This window comes from Sycon ciliatum, chromosome 11, assembly GCF_964019385.1.
Source record: "Sycon ciliatum chromosome 11, ocSycCili1.1, whole genome shotgun sequence".
Lineage (NCBI taxonomy): Eukaryota > Metazoa > Porifera > Calcarea > Leucosolenida > Sycettidae > Sycon > Sycon ciliatum.
In genome coordinates, this window is record NC_088653.1 from 16,745,939 (window position 1) to 16,764,563 (window position 18,625).

Here is an 18,625-nt window from a genome sequence, read left to right on the forward strand (position 1 = left end):
GAACTCCCAACGGCCTTAACACCCGGTAAATCCAGTGGCGGATGCAGCGCGTAACGGTGAGAGTGAAGGGACAAGTCTCGCAACCACTGGCACGAGTGCCGATCACCCCCTTTTTCTCTTTCTTTTCTATGTTCACATACCCAGCTCGAAAATAACAATGAAAGACAATGGTACTGAGACTAGGACAAACGTGACCACTACTGAGCAGGGGCTGCACCGAGACGCAGCAGTGATGGTGGGGTATTATCCGCATCCATGTATGTCTTGTGCCTGGCCACAAGCTCCCGATTAACTGTGGGTAGCAGCACGACAGCTGGAAGAGCTATTCCCAGACAGGACTTGAAACAGAAACAGGTACCTCTTTTGTATCAATCATGGTCTTAGATCAACTCACAGCGCCTGCCGGTTATTGGGACCCATGGTCAGTTGTTAAACTCTAGGTCTGTGCTGGGTAATTACAGCGGGATTTCTGGGTACTGATGCACTAAAAATATCCGGGCTTTTCGGCCAACAGGCGCAAGTTTTAGCGCTTTTGTATTGCTCGGCCGATCCGGGCTTGCATAGAAGCCAGGCTTCTACGCGCGACACCCGTAGATTTACCACTGACTACCGGTATGGCGGCAGTTTTACTATGCACTGTACATAGCGCATGCACTCTTGACCTACCCGATCCGCGCTTGCATAGAAGCCAGGCTTCTACGCGCGACGGGCTTATATGCATTGACCCGTTTGATTTTCAGGCTTCTATCCGCGATGTGCTTGTATGCAAACCCGGCTTTTATCCGCGACTTTACGGTACTGGCATGGTCGGCACCCAACCTTCATGTTGCCTGATGATTGCGAGAGCATGAAACTTCAAGTCGCAGCAAACAAGCCTTGATTGTCCTTGTTGTTCTGTTCTGTACATGTAACTATAAAAATAATTATTATTCAACCCATAAGAAAAAAAGTGTTCGTATGTTTACTCACGGTCACAAGAGGGAACTGGATTCGACCACTTCATTCCGCTAGACCAAATACAAGAGCTGTTAGCTGCACCGTTCAACTGGAAACCATCGTTGCATGAATAGCTGACATTGTCTTGGAAGGCTAGACCAGAAATTACTCGACCACCATTAAGTGGAATGCCGGGATCAAGACATGAAAGACCTGAAACAAGAGAAGAAAGGAAATGTATGACAATTCCATTGAAAAAGGAAGTCTGATAACAAGCGTTTGTAGGATGTTTCACCTTATCTCCTCTGTGGTGCTATTTGAAAAGTCGAGGAAGACAATTTGAACACACTTTTAGTTGGGCAGCCATCTTTGAAAACAGACCAAACAAAAACGATAACTCAAGCACTAGTGCACTTACGATTGCAAGTGGGTAGTGGATGATCCCACTTAATTCCACTGGCCCAAATACATTTGCTGTATGTTGAGCCGTTCAACTGGAAGCCATCGTTGCATGAAAAGCTGATAGTGTCTTGAAAGGCAAAACCCGTATAAGCAACTCTACGCCCGTTAAGTGGAGTGCCGAGATCTAGACATGAAAGACCTAAAAGATCAGAACATGGAACACGTAAGGATTCGGTTAGTGGGTCAGCAGCTATGTGACATAAATCTGTCATCATCTTGCGCATAGGAATTCTCAAATTTACCGGGGTCGACTTGTAAACGGGAGAATACGGTAGTCTGCCCAGTACCGAGGCTATTGAACAGCATGTACCAGAGTGGTTTTAATCCTGCCAGGCAGGCAGTCAGACAGTCAGGCAGGCAGGCGGTCAGGCAGTCAGGCAGGCAGGCAGGCAGGCAGAGAGGCAGGCAGGCAAGCAGGCAGGCAGGCAGGCAGGCAGGAAGGCAGACAGGCAAGGCAGGCAGGCAGGCAGGCAGGAAGTCAGGCGGGCAGTCGGGCAGTTGGGCTGTCGGGCAGGCGGACGGGCAGGTGGGCAGGCAGGCAGGCGGGCGGGCGGGCGGGCGGGCGGGCGGGCAGGCAGGCAGGCAAGCTGCAGCTGCACATACCTGTGTACTTGAAATAAGAAATGACTTCATGCAGCTTCACCTTTCCCTATGCCAGGCGCATTGAAGGTACTGCATGAAATATGATTGGCGGGTTAAAGGTTCGGATGTTAGAAGTGGTTTCATCGCTCATTGCCATAGACAGCACTTCAACTTCAAGTTTGCAAAGTTCATGTGCTAACAAGAAAAGAGGATGAAAAAAGTGTTTTTACTCCGAGTTTCACGCACTAAACGATCATCAGAAAATTCTGATCATCGTTTTGAGCGCGTGAAACTGGCAGTAAAACCGTGGCACTTATTTCGTCCTCTTCCTCTTGTTGGAACTGACTCTGCCGTTTAGCCCTGAACACTCTATTGGACAGCCTGGAACCTCTCTGTTTTACAGCTCATGTGCTAACGTCAACGGGAAGCAGTGACAGAACAACACCACGAGTGTTATGAGACCACAAGTTCTCAAGAGTGAAAGGCCTTCTCACATTGTGTTCGTTTCAATGCAGTCGTATCTCCTCTCCGCCGTACCGCTGATGTTTACGACGTGGTATACGATACATGCGCTATGTGCGATTTGCTGTGTGCGCTGTAGTTGTATGTTGTACATGTATGCTTTTCTCATATACGCTGTCATTTTCACGCTATAACTACCTAGTGGTTTTAGTGTTTGTTATATCCGATCAAGTGAAATATACTGTTAAAGCGTAAATAGTTGTCCTCGTGCCTTGTGGTCGTTCGATCCTGACATTTTAGAGAATCTGAGAGGGTTCACAACAACGAGCATTGCATCGATGCATCAAGAGCAACAACATGCCCGAGATTCGTTCATAGTGCCACTTATGTGAGATGGAATAATTGCCTCAAAATTGCTATTTTTGAATAATTGTGTCGGATTCAACATTCGCCTTTTTTCTCCATCTACTCACAGCAGCATACAGCAAGATGGGGCTGCTACACAGAGGGTTAAAACACTACACTAGACACAATACTGCAGCAAATTGGCCACCGTTGCCGCTGTCAACATCCAAAGCTGTACGGTCAAGCAAAGCTCGCACATTGTCACTGGGTGAAAGCCGCTACTTACGATTACATGAGGGACGAGCTGACCATTTCACCCCGTTGTCCCAAATACAAGTGCTGGTGGCGGATCCGTTCAGCTGGAAGCCATCATAGCAGGCATATGTCACCTTGTCTTCGAAGGCTCGGCCATTAAAAAATCTATAACTATTAGATGGAGTACCGGGATCGATACATGAGCGACCTGGGCAAGGAGCATGGAATAGAATAATTTTTTTAAATGTTTTGTTAGTGCAGCTAGTGCAGAGAGAAAAGCGTCTTGTACAGGCAAAACTCAAAAACAGTGTTGCACAATCATGTACACATGGATGTGAAGAATAGAAAATAGAATGAATTGCCTCTTTGCACCTTGTCAAGTAGAGACTCACACAAACGAGCTCCTAAATCACTACCTAATGTTCATTATCAACAACAATCACATCTCAATACAGTAAGGGGCCGTTATCAATCTTTTACACAAACGAAAAAGTTTCGTTATGAAAAATATTGATAGCTGAAACATCGATCGATTCTAGCTGTCAAGTCAATCTATTTTTCGTTCATAGGGGTGGGTGGGTGGGTGGATGGGTGGGTGGGGGAGGGTTATAACTAAACTTTTTCGTTGATGAAAATTATCAATAATGCCGGATGGCCGCTAACTATCAATTTAAAATGTGGGCCCGTCACGTGTGGATACCGTTTGCAAATCGGTGGCCTCGGCCTGATTTTAGCCCGTGGCTGATGGTGTTACGGGCAAAAATTCAAAATCCAAGACACGTGCACAGGCACACTCTCCGAACGCAAATGGGACAACACACCATTAGACGTTCTGGGTTTCTCTTTGCAAAAGACTGCAACCATAACTGGCACAACTCAAGAACTGCAAAGACAACAGGAAGGAAAAAGGGCCAGAAAAAGCACAGCGCGCTTGCGCCACAACATACACGTACACGATACACAAACTGCACCATAGTGCGAGCATGACTCATACTCATAGTCATAGCACAATCACACAGCACAGCGCAGTTGGACAAGCGCAGGATCACGGGTACAAACGGTTTTCAGAAGTACAAATATTATATCATGAGAACAGCTCAAACAACTACACGTTCGGAACGGAAACAGAATAGAAGAGAGAGGGAGAAGTAGAGTAGAATGCGATAAGACAGAAGGAGAGAATTATCGGTGTCAGTAGAACAGCATGACACTTGTAGTAACAAAATAGACAACATGGCTGTAGACTGCATTCCCACGCTCGCGTTCGCACCAACACGACTCAAAGGAAAATAAATAGATAAACAAACAAAGTAAGGTCAAACGAGAATCATTCAAGAGGCTGTCTTGAAACATGTGCAAATAGGCGAGTGGCGACAGATGGTATACTTGCCCAAATTTTGTCCTGCCACTTGGTGGGCTGTTTACGAAAGCTGCAACTTGTCAGCTGCCAACATCACCAGCAGTAAGTCCTGACATCCAACCATTTCGATACAAGTGCATACCACGGAACACTGCCAATTGAGAATGTTATGCTGTACTATTGCCGTGTGTGAAGTATTTTGTAAATGTTATTATTTTTTGACCAGCAGCCCAAACTAATATTCCTGCACTGCTCGTACCAGATCTACGAGTATATGAGCCGTGATCAGCAAAAAACAGACCTATAGGTCAAATGTTTCAAAATTTGTTCTACTGAAAATTTTTATTGGCCTGTTAGGATCATGTTCACCAAGGGGGCGTTCATTTTTGATCTACATGTTTGGGTAGAAACTACTTCTTTCGGAAGAGGTGTTCGTTTTTTCTACTCAAAAGGGTAGATTCTACTTTCCTCAACCGGCACTACCAGGAAAAAGTTGGTAGAAGCCGGTAGAAGTTGGTAGAGGTACGGGATTTCCAGCAAGATCAAGGAGTTGTACACAACTCCATACAGCAGAGAAACATTTCACGTACATATCGTGAAAAACTACTAAATCCGGTAGAACAGCGTTCGTGCACTTGCCTCTACCATCTACCTCTATTGGTAGAGTGACTCTACTCTACTCTACTCTACCAGGTACTGTACAGGCAGACAATTTCGTCGGTCAATAATTTCGTCCAACTCCAAAGAAAGGGAGTACGTCCGGCTGTAAATTCCGTCCATGGATCATAGTGTATTGAAAAGCTGGACAAATCGACATTCGTCCGGCATTTAATTAAGTCCAAAAGCTCCTTTGACGAAAAAGACTAAATTAAATTCCAGACGAATATTTCTGCTCATACAGTAGCTAAAATGAATGCAGGCCAAGTTTCAAGTACTTTAAGACCCATTATTCTAACGAGGCGCATATATAACGATTTCCCGAAATTGACTGGTTTACGTGTACCAAAGGTAACGATTCTCACGCATTCTCAACGCTCAATACGACAGTATATGTATAGATTTCTGTATCACGATTTCTATTTTAACGACAGATTTCTCTCGTTAATTCGTTAGAGTTAGCACTTTGTTATATATATGGCTCTTACAGTAGATCTGACCAAGAAAAGTGGGCAAAACCCCTGTCAGAAGTATACACACTCAAATCCAAACTTTGTGCATAACATCTCAAATCTCATACCCCTCAGCTAAATATCGTCCCTCTGCTCCTCTTCAGCATATTGCCCACTTCCAGAACATGGTGAGGTGGATTTCTCATGCAGAGAGGCCTCGATTTCCTTCTGTGCAACTTTTGCCCACAACAGCCGGCAAGCGCCGGTTGTGCAGGTAGCTTTCCAGCCATCCGAGAAACGGGCCGCCTAGACCGTACACGGAAGCCTTGTGCAGCAGACCAGCATGGCAGACTTTATCAAAGGCGCCTGCTATATCTATCGCCAGAACATGGGTGGTTCCTCCGAGACCGGCTGCTCTGGACCATTCACAGTGGACCTTGGTTAAGACGTCAGCTATGCTCAGGCCCTTTCTGAACCTGAACTGTTTCGCGGAGACGACATTGTGAGACTCCAGGAAACTGGTTATCTGACGATTGACAATCGTTTCCATCACTTTGGTTATTATAGACAGCAGAGACACGGGTCTGTAATGTTGAGGCAGCTTCATCGATTTCTTCTTGTGAATGGGTGTGACTCTAGCTGTCTTCCAGGATGTCGGCATAACCATGTAGAAGCTAAGGGAGAACAGTTTGGAGAGTGGCTTACTTTCCAGGGGTCAGCACACATCTACAGAACTCGCCCGAGAATGCCGTCCGGTCCAGAAGATTTCGATGCATTTAAGTGCCGGAGTTCTCTCTTGACCGTGGCAGGGCGGAACGGGACCGTTGAGAGCTTTTCAGCCGGGCCTCGTACTCGTCTCGTCTTGAGCAGTACCTCACGGCGAATAAAATTGTAGACGACGACTTGAAAAAGGCCACGATGCTAACTGTCATCGGTGGTCGTTTGCTCATGTTTTGCCCTCGGGTAGAAACATAACAGTCGGCGCCCAGGCTGCACTTTGAGGCGAAATACTGCCCAAAACACTCAGCTTTTTCGGCATTCGATACGCATTCCAAAACCAGGCTGCAGCGTGAGAGCTGGGATGGAGGTGTTTCTGCTGCCACTTGCTTGCTTGGTGGTAGACCACCACGAACGGTCACTCAGGCTAGCTTTGGAGAGCTTAGTGCGCAGGGTAGCCAGGCGGGCCACCTTGGCATGCTGGAAGATGTCATTACAGCGTTGTTCTGCTGCCGAGGCTGTCTGCCGCACTGCTGTTGACTTATGCCGTCTGGCAGCAGCCCAAGCCCTCTCTTTTGGCGCATTCAGGGTCCACCAAGCTGGATTCGTCGGCTGGGATGTGAGTTGCCTTGATGGCACAAAACGTGACATGCCCTGGAGGATAATGTCGGTTATGTTGGCACACGACTCATCAGCGCTAGTGGTGAAGGCAGTTGATCAGTCGTAGGCTAGGAAAAAGTGACAGAGGTGGTCCCAGTCTGCTTGGTTGTACCGCTAGACAGTGCGTGCGGTTTTTGGTTCGCGGAACGCAGAGAATGGGAGGTCGATGGTGAGGACAGCATGGTCAGAGACCCCAGTGGGGCATGGCATTTCACCTGAACCGGTTCGCCGAAATTAGACATCACAAGGTCCAGGGTGTTGTCTCCACGAGATATAAACCCCAGTTATAGATCACAGGAAAATGGCCATATCCACGAAGTAAATAATGATGACGTTCAACACATTTTACTTTGCGGACTGACATTTCCGCGAAGTTAGGTTTCATACCATAATTTCCATGATTCTGAGTAGTCTCAACTGATTGCCAAGTTTCACATAATGTACTCACGATCGCAAGTGGGTGTCGAATTGGACCACTTTGTCCCGTTCACCCAAATACAAGAGATGTTAGCTGTACCGTTCAACTGGAAACCATTGTTGCATGAATAGCTGACAATGTCTTGAAAGACTAGACCAGTAATTACTCTCCCGCCATTCACTGGGATGCCGGGATCTGAACATGGAAGAGCTGATAGAACACAAAGAAGAAACGTATAGAATAATATAAATTATTAGTTAGGCAAGCTACTACCATACATTCTGGAGTATGAGCCGCACTGGGGTTTAAGCCACATCGGAGTATGAGCCGTACTGGGGTTTAAGCCAAATCGGAGTATGAGCCGCACTGGGGTTTAAGCCACATCGGAGTATGAGCCACACTGGGGTTTAAGCCACATCGGAGTATGAGCCGCACTGGGGTTTAAGCCACATCGGAGTATGAGCCGCACTGGGGTTTAAGCCACATCGGAGTATGAGCCGCACTGGGGTTTAAGCCACATCGGAGTATGAGCCGCACTGGGGTTTAAGCCACATCAGAGTATGAGCCGCACTGGGGTTTAAGCCACATCGGAGTATGAGCCGCACTGGGGTTTAAGCCACATCGGAGTATGAGCCGCACTGGGGTTTAAGCCACATCGGAGTATGAGCCGCACTGGGGTTTAAGCCACATCGGAGTATGAGCCGCACTGGGGTTTAAGCCACATCGGAGTATGAGCCGCACTGGGGTTTAAGCCACATCGGAGTATGAGCCGCACTGGGGTTTAAGCCACATCGGAGTATGAGCCGCACTGGGGTTTAAGCCACATCGGAGTATGAGCCACACTGGGGTTTAAGCCACATCGGAGTATGAGCCACACTGGGGTTTAAGCCACATCGGAGTATGAGCCACACTGGGGTTTAAGCCACATCGGAGTATGAGCCACACTGGGGTTTAAGCCACATCAGAGTATGAGCCACACTGGGGTTTAAGCCACATCGGAGTATGAGCCACACTGGGGTTTAAGCCGCACCGGAGTATGAGCCACACCGGGGTTTAAGCCACATCGGAGTATAAGCCGCACTGGGGTTTAAGCCACATCGGAGTATAAGCCACACTGGGGTTTAAGCCGCGACAGAGTATGAGCCGCACCCAGAGTTTTTGTCGCGAAACACAGTTATTGGTAACATGGGAAATTGCGGGCACAAGTTATGCGATCGAGTCCACCAACTAAACTAGATTTTGAATCGTCGGATTTGTTCCTTTCCTCACCATCTGAGGTCTCAATGCCAGGGCTGCCACACTTGGAGGGAGAAAAATCTGACCAGGGTCCCCCGGCGGGGTGCAGGGGGCAGCGCCCCGTGGTGAATTTTTTTTAGGAAAATGGCTTGCTGTTGGGTCCCCAGAACACATTTTTAACTGTCCAGCACACGCACTACAACCATGTCAATTATGCAGCAACCATAGCCTTGTAGCAACGTTCTACAGTGACACTTGCTGCTTTATTCTATTCCAGGCACATACATCATACACCAATATTGAATAAGAAGTCTACGAAATTGTAGCAACTACAGCTATACCATTAAATATTGGCATCTTGTGCATGTAGAAAAAACGGAGGTGGTTGCCACTGAAGAACATTGCATATGAACTGCACAGTATTACAAACAGCGGTAAGACGATGTCTTATTACAGAGGATATTGTCGGAATCCGTCCTGTAAACACAATAGAAAGGATTATATGCGTGCAAGAGAAGCACACTATCAGTCCGTCACTGCTACTAATGTTAATGTCAATTAAATACTCAAGAGCTTCTTCCAGCAAATAGCGCAACCGCTTGCGGCAGGCTTTTCCTCATGGCTGATGTTGCCTTGAAGCTGACGCATGTCTCTGAACCTCGGTTGCACTGGGTGGTCATGAGGTTGCTCAGCATTTTCGTACTCAGGCTGTTGCGGCTCGATGTCTTGGCCTCCCCCATCTGCGAGAAGTTGCGCTCAATTGCAGCAGAAGAATGGGGAATGGTGAGCAGAGCAGTCGCCAGCTGGACAACAAGGCTGTAGCGAGACGATCTGGACGTCTTCAGTGAAGAAACATCACGCTTGAACCGAGTGACATCTGTCCCGTCTGCAGGAACTTCCGGATCCACCTGGAACTGCTGCCACTGTTGCCGCAGCTCGTCGCACCTCTCTCTTGGGATAACTTGAGGGAAGCGCCGGGCAAGATACGCAACCTTGTCTCCACCCACCATGTTGCCAGAAGTAGGGCAGAGAAAGCTGGCAGCCTCGAGAACCTTGTCCTTCAATGGAAAACGGGACTGGGCTTGCTTGGCAGCCTGAATCCAGAAGTCACGGCAGGTCTCCAGGAAGGCGCACTTGTTTTCTGCGTTGCGAAATACACGCTCGACATAGTGCTCGGTTTCGGTTCCGATGAACACCTTGCTCAGTTGAAGGTAGTTTTCTTGTCGAAGCAGGTTGTACGAGGACACAGGATGGCTCAAGACAACCTCGGGACGCAGTGCATTCAGGAGAATGGTCTTCGTCGCCTGCTCACACTGGGAAAGTATGCAGTGGATCATTGGACCTTCCTGCTGAAGCTTCTCATTCAGCCGTGTAAACACCGGCAGTGCCGCCTTCAGGAAAGGCATCCGGGCCTTGGTTGACGGTTCTTGAATGGCCTTGAGAATGCTTATCGCTTTCGTGGTGGACGATGATGGCCCTTTGGAGAAGAACTCCTCCAGGGCACGCCACTGCTCAAGAACATGGCTGATCGATTGCTCAAGAGCGAGCCAACGAGTCGTTGCCGGCTTCACCATCTTGTGTTGCGGTAAGCCAAGGTTCTTCTGCACATCCTCCAATGCTGCACACCGTTTGGGGCTATGCTCAAAATGATATGCTATGTCCACCAGCAGTAGCTGCATCTCCTCATAATAAGATGTCGCCGCATTACTGGCACACAACACCAACACATGGCATGGGCAGTACATTGCATACGCTGATGGCTGCTCAGCAAGGACACGTGTCAGGACGGAGTTTTTGCTGCCTCTCATGACGTTAGCCCCGTTGCTGCAGGAACACAACACGTTGTCCCACGGTATGGCATCTTCCATAAAGGCCTCAGCTAGCGCACTGAAGATGTTGTCGCCATTCGGGGCGCTGACCGTCTTGGTTACATAGTGGTACGTTTTCGTCTCGTTGCGGCAAATATGGACAGCGAATGCCACTTGCTCCATCACGGATATGTCAGCGGACTCGTCAACCGGAATGGAGAATGGCTTTTCCTTCATCCAAGTAACAAGCTGGCTGTGGTAGGTGTTGGCAATCACCTCGACTTCTGCACTAGTCTTTGTGCGGGCAGCTTTCATACGCTATGCAATAGCCGAATCTGGGCATACCTCTTCTCTTCTCTTCTTCAGGTGTGCATTAAATGCACACCTGAAGAGCCGTCATGAACAATACGCCGAAACGATCGTCATTTGATACTATACATGTGACAAGTTATTGAAATTAGTTAGTCCATCATTGTCATCAACTACCTACAGTATTGTAAGATGTTGGCATTCGGTTTGTTACAATTCAACCTAGCGAAGCTTCCCCTTCATATTTTCATCTCTGATAATATTGAGCCTTCCAGGTTGGGTGGTTGTTGCTTTGCATTGTCGACTTGTGGTTTGACCGTTCTGTCTGGTCTTGCCGTCCCGTCATCATCCCAGGCCAGGATTCCATGAAGTCTGGGAATGTAGCTCTGGCTCGGCTCGATGGCGCTTGCCTTCCCCGATTTGGAATTAGCACTAATATCCATGAACCTTCCAAGTTGCAGGCATTCAGGCAGGCAGGCATTCAGGCAGGCAGGCAGGCAGGCAGGCATGCAGTCGGGCAGGCAGTCAGGCATTCAGGCAGGCAGGCAGGCAGGCAGGCAGGCAGGCATGCAGGCATGCAGGCATGCAGGCAGGCAGGCAGTCAGGCATTCAGGCAGGCAGGCAGGCATGTGTGCAGGCAGGCAGGCAGGCAGGCAGGCAGGCAGGCAGGCAGGCATGCAGTCGGGCAGGCGGTCAGGCGGGCAGTCGGGCAGGCAGTCAGTCAGGCATTCAGGCAGGCAGGCAGCAGGCAGGCAGGCAGGCAGGCAGGCAGGCAGGCAGGCAGGCAGGCAGTCGGGCAGTCAGGCAGGCGGCCAGGCAGGCGGCCAGGCAGGCATTTTTTATCTTTATTTTTTACAGAATGCACCTCCTACTGATAGACCATAATAAAGAGAAGAGAAGAAGAGGACAAAAGAAAATAACGATCGAGACAACAAAGAAGGAAGACAGACAATGTACTAGAAGGGGCTCTCAGGGAGCCTGTGCTGGTGAGGCGGGACTAGCAACGCCGACCTAGGGTCTCGGCGTTAGCGCTATCCAGAGCACCATGGACGGGATTACGAAACACATGTAAATAGATAAGTGAGGGGGCGGGAGTTGATTGTGGATATATGGGGTGTTACAGCGAGTCTGTAGCCCAATACCAGCGGCTTTGTCGTTGGTGCTGATGCACCTTGCCCTTGACCGACTGGAGGGACGTCAGGCGTGGCAGAGACTGCAGCACAGTTGGGGGCAAGTTGTTCCACTCGTCAATGATGCTGTAGGGCATGCAGTGGGGCAGGCGATCAGGCAGGCAGTCAGGCAGTCAGGCAAGTTGCAGCTGCACATACCTGGGTACTTGAAATAAGAAATGACTTCATGCAGCTTCACCTTTCCCTATGCCAGGCACATTGAAGGTAATGCATGAAATATGATTGGCGGGTTAAAGGTTCGGATGTTAGAAGTGGATTCGTTGCTCATTGCCATAGACTGCACTTCAACTTCAAGTGTGCATAGTTCAGGTGCTAACAAGAAAAAAGGATGAAAAAAGTGTCCTTACTCAGAGTTTCACGCACTAAGCGATTATCAGAAAATTCTGATCATCTTTCGCGCGCAAAACTCGCAGTGAAACACTTTTTTCATCCTCTTCCTCTTTTTGGAACTGACTCTGCCCGTTAGCCCTGAACACTCTATTGGACAGCCTGGAACCTCTCTGTTTTACAGTTCATGTGCTAACGTCAACGGAAAGCAGTGACAGAACAACACCACGAGCATTGCATCGATGCATCAGGAGTAATAACATGCCCGAGATTCGGCCATATTGTCACATTATGTGAGATGGAACAATTGCCTCAAAATTGCAAATTTTGAATGATTGTGTCGGATTCAACATTCCTATTTTTTCTCCATCTTCTCATAGCCAGTGTAAGGTAAGTGAAAAAGAAGACGAGAAGTAATCGCTGCAGGATGAATTCCACCCGTCTAGACAATTTAACAATTTAGCTACAACCCACAGTTAATTGGGAACTCGTGGCCTGGCATGAGTAAAACATGGATGTTGCAAATGGAATTTAGGCCTTTGGCCTCTGGTTGGTGGATCTGATCTATCCTCCCCCACCGTTTAGGAGCCGCATCTGACGCCTGATCATGGGGTGGTGGCTTCCCACGGAAGCGGAAAGGCGGTTTTTGACCAGGGAGTTGTACGACTCCTTGTTCTTGACCTGCCCGGTACGCGAACCTGTCAATTGTTTTTGACAATTAACGCCATCGCTTCCTTCCCTCTCGCTCATGTTTGGAGAGTAAAAACTGCGATGGAATCAGCATACGTCAAGATAGGGCTGCTACAGAAGAGGGTTAACACTGCACTAGACACAATACTGCAGCAAATTGGCCACCGTCGTCCCTGTCAACATCCAAAGCTGTACGGTCAAGTCAAGCTCGCACATTGTCACTGGGTGAAAGCTGTTACTTACGATTACATGAGGGACGAGATGACCATTTCATCCCGTTGTCCCAAATACAAGTGCTGGTGGCGGATCCGTTCAGCTTGAAGCCATCATAGCAGGTATATGTCACCTTGTCTTCGAAGACTTGGCCATAAAAAGATCTATAACTATTAGATGGAGTACCGGGATCGATACATGAGCGACCTGGGCAAGGAGCATGAAAAAGAATAATTTAAAAAATGTTTTGTTAGTGCAGCTGGTGCAGAGAGAAAAGCGTCTTGTACGGGCAAAACTCAAAAACAGTGTTGCACAATCATGTACACATGGATGTGAAGACTACAAAATAGAATGAATTGCCTCTTTGCACCTTGTCAAGTAGAGACTCACACAAACGAGCTCCTAAATCACTACCTAATGTTCATTATCAACAACAATCACATCTCAATACAGTAAGGGGCCGTCCATAATTATCAATCATTGACACAAACGAAAAAGTTTCGTTTATGGGTGGGTGGGTCGAGGAGAGTTTCGTTATGAAAAATAATGATAGCTCACGGTTGTTTCGCAGTGGCCACTCGTCAAGATGGCGGCAAATCAGAGAGTACAAAAATTATGACTCTGCCAATGTGCGCCGTGGATGCGAATCTCGCACGTGCATGCAAAATCTAGCCTTCTGCAGAGCTGGGTAGATCAAGTGTGTAGCCAGTGCAGGAACGACGACCTTTTCCGAGAGAGAATGTGGCTCTTTTCATCCCAACATTTTACTCGTCACGCTCTCCCTCCCAGCTTATTGATACGAGTATCTGCTAACGAGTAGAAGTCTCCATCTTCAGAGTAAGCCAGACAGAATCACAAGGTTGAAGTACTGGGTCACTTGGTTTTTTGGTCCTTTGAGGTGTTGATGTGATTGTTGTGTGCAACTCGAAGTGACAAACTTAAGACCCCCGCGCCACAAAAACTAAGGCGCGCCACAAAGTTTCGTTTGGCTGTTCAATGAAAGGACGTATGGAAGCAGGGATAAAAACTATCGTGGCTGCCGGCAAAACTCCTAGTAATCTAATAAACGGGGGTGTGACTTTGGTAATTCCAAGGAGAATGTACGCACGGCCATTCCACAACGAAGACGAAACTACGAGCTCAAAAACACTCCGATTTTCAAACAAACGACGCAGGAAAGAAGACATGGCCGCAATGTTCCCGTGTGGCCTTTAAAACACCTAATTTCACTTCGATAGCGGCTGGTTCAGGGCAAATTCAGGCCCAATTCGACAGCGTCGTACCGCTCAGATTCGCCCAAAACACGAGGAAATGTACGGTAAATCCAAATGCGTACGCATTTTGCGTACGGGGACAACTGGCCAGAGTTCATGCGCTGCAAACACCTGTGAGCTGAAACATCAATCCATTGTAGCTGTCAAGTCAATCTATGTTTTGTTCCTAGGCCTAGGCAAAAGACTTCAACCATAACTGGCACAACTCAAAAACTCCAAAGACAAAAGGAAGCAAAAAAGGGCCAGAGTACCCCATTTTTGGGGTAAAAAAACGGGTGCCCTGTTTTTTACTTCAAAAATGATTTTCGGGTGGTGGAGGTGGTGAAGGGGGGATTGTGCCCCAATGGCTGTCTCCAGAAAAGGCACAGCGCGCTTGCGCCACAACATACACGTACATGATACACAAACTGCGCTATAGTGCGAGCATGACTCATACTCATAGTCATAGCACAATCACACAGCACAGCGCAGTTGTACAAGCGCAGGATCGCGGGTACAAACGGTTTTCAGAAGTACAACTATTATATCATGAGAGCAGCTCAAACAACTACACGTTCGGAACGGAAACAGAAAAGAAGAGAGAGGGAGAAGCAGAGTAGAACGCGATTAGACAGAAGGAGAGAATTATCAGTGTCAGTCGAACAATAGCATGGACACTCGTAATAACAGAATAGACAACATGGCTGTAGACTGCATCCCCACGCTCGCGTTCGCACCAACGCGACTCAAAGGAAAATAAATATTTAATAGATAAACAAACAAGGTAGGGTCAAACGAGAATCATTCAAGAGGCTGTCTTGAAACATGTGCAAATAGGCGAGTGGCGACAGGTGGTATACTTGTCCAAATTTTGTCCTGCCACTTGGTGGGCTGTTTACGAAAGCTGCAACTTGTCAGCTGCCAACATCACCAGCAGAAAGTCATGATATCTGTCCATTTCCATATAAAAACATACCACGAACCGCTGGCAATTGAGAATGTTGCATTGTACTATTGCCGTGTGTGTGAAGTATTTTGCAAATGTCATTACTTTTGAACAGCAGTCCAAATTATTATTCCTGCACTGCTCGTACCAGATCTACGAGTATATGAGCCGTGATCAGCAAAAACAGACCTATAGATGAAATGTTTCAAAATGTGTTCTACTGAAAACGTTATTGGCCTGTTAGGATCATGTTCACCAAGGGGGCGTTCATTTTTGATCTACAGGTTTGGGTAGAAACTACTCCTTTCGGAAGAGGTGTTCGTTTTTCTACTCAAAAGGGTAGATTCTACTTTCCTCAACCGGCTCTACCAGGAAAAAGTTGGTAGAAGCTGGTAGAAGTTGGTAGAGGTACAGGATTTCCAGCAGGATCAAGGAGTTGTACACAACTCCATACAGCAGAGAAACATTTCACGTACATATCGTGAAAAACTACTAAATCCGGTAGAACAGCGTTCGTACACTTACCTCTCCCATCTACCTCTATTGGTAGAGTGACTTTACTCTACTCTACTCTGCCAGGTAGCTAAAATGAATGCAGCCCAAGTTTCAAGTAGATCTGACCAAGAAAAGTGGGCAAAACCCCTGTTAGAAGTATACACACTCAAATCCAAACGACGTCAGCTGTGCTCAGGCCCTACGAGTATTGTCTTTGCATTTATGCCTTTTCTGAACCTGAACTGTTTCACAGAGATGGCATTGTGAGACTCCAGGAAATGGGTTATCTGACGATTGAAAATCGTTTCCATCACTTTGGATATAATAGACAGCAGAGACACAGGTCTGTAATGTTGAGGCAGGTTCTTGGATTTCTTCCTGTGAATGGGTGTGACTCTAGCTGTCTTCCAGGATGTCGGCATAACCATGCTGTAGAAGCTAAGGGAGAACAGTTTGGAAAGCGGTTTACTTTTAAGGAGTCTGCACACATCTTCAGAACTCCCACTGGAATGCTGTCCCGTCCAGTAGTAGGCACTTCAGTCACGTGACATGACCTGTCAAAAAGTGCTAACGCTGAATCGCGTACATGCGTGGCACCACGGAAAGGCGCATGCATAGATCGATCTGTAGCTGCACGGAAGCCGCGCAGGGCCTTCTCGAGTGGCGCAGCGTGTAGCTGAGGCCCTCAGCTTTCGTTTGAGCCCACATACGTCACGATGCGGCAATTTTTTGAACTCACGTACAGTTCGAGTAAAATCGGCAAGGATTTTTTGGGCATTTCACTTGATTGCACGCATTTGCCATGTAGCTCATCGTCTTCAGCGTCGTATTTCCTTTCGGAATCAGTTGTCCTCGTTCGTCCGACACTTTGCGCATTGCTGCGCAAGAAGAAATAATGCGAGGTGTTATTGAAAGCGAGCCGCGGCAGGCGTCCTCCGGCAGTAGTCCTTGTTCGTCGGAGCCCATGCGCATGGCTGCGCAAGAAGAAATATTGCCAGGTGTTATTGGAGTCGCATCGGAGCAGTCGTCCTCTCCTGCAGGCGACGAGTAGGACAGTATATACTTCGGCGACTGGACCAAGAGAGCTGACATCAAAATGGCCTGCTTGGAACAAATCGTCAGCTGATCAGCAGGTGGCTTCCAGCGACCAAGAAAAGCATTGACGGTGATATTATACCAAGAATCCAGCACACACTCTATGCACAAAATCTCTCATGCTGGAGTTGCTGAAGTTTCAGTAGTCCCAAAAATTTGCAGACGATGTTCTACATGTGATAGTTTGTCATTTCTTTCCGTCAAATACCCAGTAAAATTCAGTCAGCGGCTCATTGTTCTTCCGTACTCGTCACCAAGTCAGTACTGTACATGTAGCATCAATGTGTTCTGGCACTGAATTATTGTAGTTACTCTATCTTACCTCAAAATCTCATCATATGCTTTTCCAAAGGCTTCTCTGCACTGTTTTCATGCTGTTGCGATGGAGTTGCTATGCTGTTGCTATGGAGTTGCCATGGTGACCACACCCGATATCTTCGTCTGAGCTGCCAGACGGATGAAAAATGCGAAGTTTTTCCAAACCATGCTGTTTCTGCATTCATCTGGTTATTTTGACCTGCTTCCAGCGAGCTTGGTATTTTGCCACTATAGACACTGAAGCAAGTCCTGCCAATTCTGATATGCTGCTGGTGCCGTCGAAATACTGAAATTGGCGTTATTCAATTCTCCGACTTTGGATGGCTATATCTCTGTGCCAAGTTATTCTTTTTGCTTCAAATTTTCTGTGGAGTCTTCCTAAACCTATCTGAATCGGATACAAGAAAGAAATACGAGTATTTCTGGTTTTGAAAAAACCGCCTGAAGTGCCTACCAGTAGCTTTCGATGCATTTAAGTGCCGGAGTTCTCTCTTGACCGTGGCAGGGCAGAACCGAACCGCTGAGAGTTTTTCAGCCGTGCGCTGAGCAACGTGGGGGAAATAAGTCGCAGGTTGGTTGGCGGGGAAGCCGTCGGTGCCCAGGCTGCAGTTTGAGGCGAAATACTGCCCAAAACACTCAGCTTTTTCGGCATTCTATACGCATTCCAAACCACTCTGCGGCGTGAGCGTTGGGATAGAGGTGTTTCTGCTGCTGGCAGACCACCATGAACGGTCACTCAGGCTAGCTTTGGAGAGCTTAGTGCGCAGGGTGGCCAGGCGGGCCACCTTGGAATGCTGGAAGATGTCATTACAGCGTAGAGTGGCTGCCGAGGCTGTCTGCCGCGCTGCTGTTGACTTCTGCCATCTGGCAGCAGCCCAAGCCCTCTCTTTTGCTTTTATGGCATCGGTGCACCCAGGGGTCTACCAAGCTGGATCCGTCGGCCGGGATGTAAGTTGCCGGGATGGTATGAAACGTGATATGCCCTGGAGGATAATTTCGGTGATGTTGGCACGCGACTCATCAGCGCTGGTGGTGAAGGCAGTTGACCAGTCGTAGGCTAGGAAAAAGTAAGAGAGGTGGTCCCAGTCTGCTTGGTTGTTCCGCTAGACAGTTCGTGTGGTTTTTGGTTCACGGAACGCAGAGAATGGGAGGTCGATGGTGAGGACAGCGCGGGCAGAGGTCTCCAGTGGGGCATGGCATTTTACCTGAACCGGTTCGCCGAAGTCAGACATCACAGGGTCCAGGGTGGTGTCTCAACACATTTTACTTCGTGGACTGACATTTCTGCGAAGTTAGGTTTTATACCATAATTTCTATGTTTCTGAGTAATAAATATGGTGGTAAAGACACACCTGGCAATATGGCGGTAAACACACGCCTGCCCACACACGCTCTCTAGGCTGCAAAGTTCTGGCACAGAGCTCTCCTTCTCACCACCA

The 18,625-nt window shown here is 48.0% G+C and overlaps 1 protein-coding gene across 3 annotated transcripts in view; it reads right to left on the bottom strand.

Annotated features, from left to right (window-relative positions):
- The window catches only part of LOC135827354 (sushi, von Willebrand factor type A, EGF and pentraxin domain-containing protein 1-like), a 168,198-nt gene that overhangs the window by 24,548 nt on the left and 125,025 nt on the right, over nucleotides 1-18,625 (bottom strand). For all 3 annotated transcript variants that reach the window (XM_065339864.1, XM_065339863.1, XM_065339862.1), the window contains 5 exons: nucleotides 13,110-13,286; nucleotides 7,337-7,516; nucleotides 3,074-3,250; nucleotides 1,355-1,537; nucleotides 970-1,149 (listed from right to left, as the gene is read on the bottom strand). In XM_065339864.1, coding sequence (XP_065195936.1) covers nucleotides 970-1,149; nucleotides 1,355-1,537; nucleotides 3,074-3,250; nucleotides 7,337-7,516; nucleotides 13,110-13,286 — 897 coding nt within the window. The remainder of the gene's footprint in view (nucleotides 1-969; nucleotides 1,150-1,354; nucleotides 1,538-3,073; nucleotides 3,251-7,336; nucleotides 7,517-13,109; nucleotides 13,287-18,625) is intronic.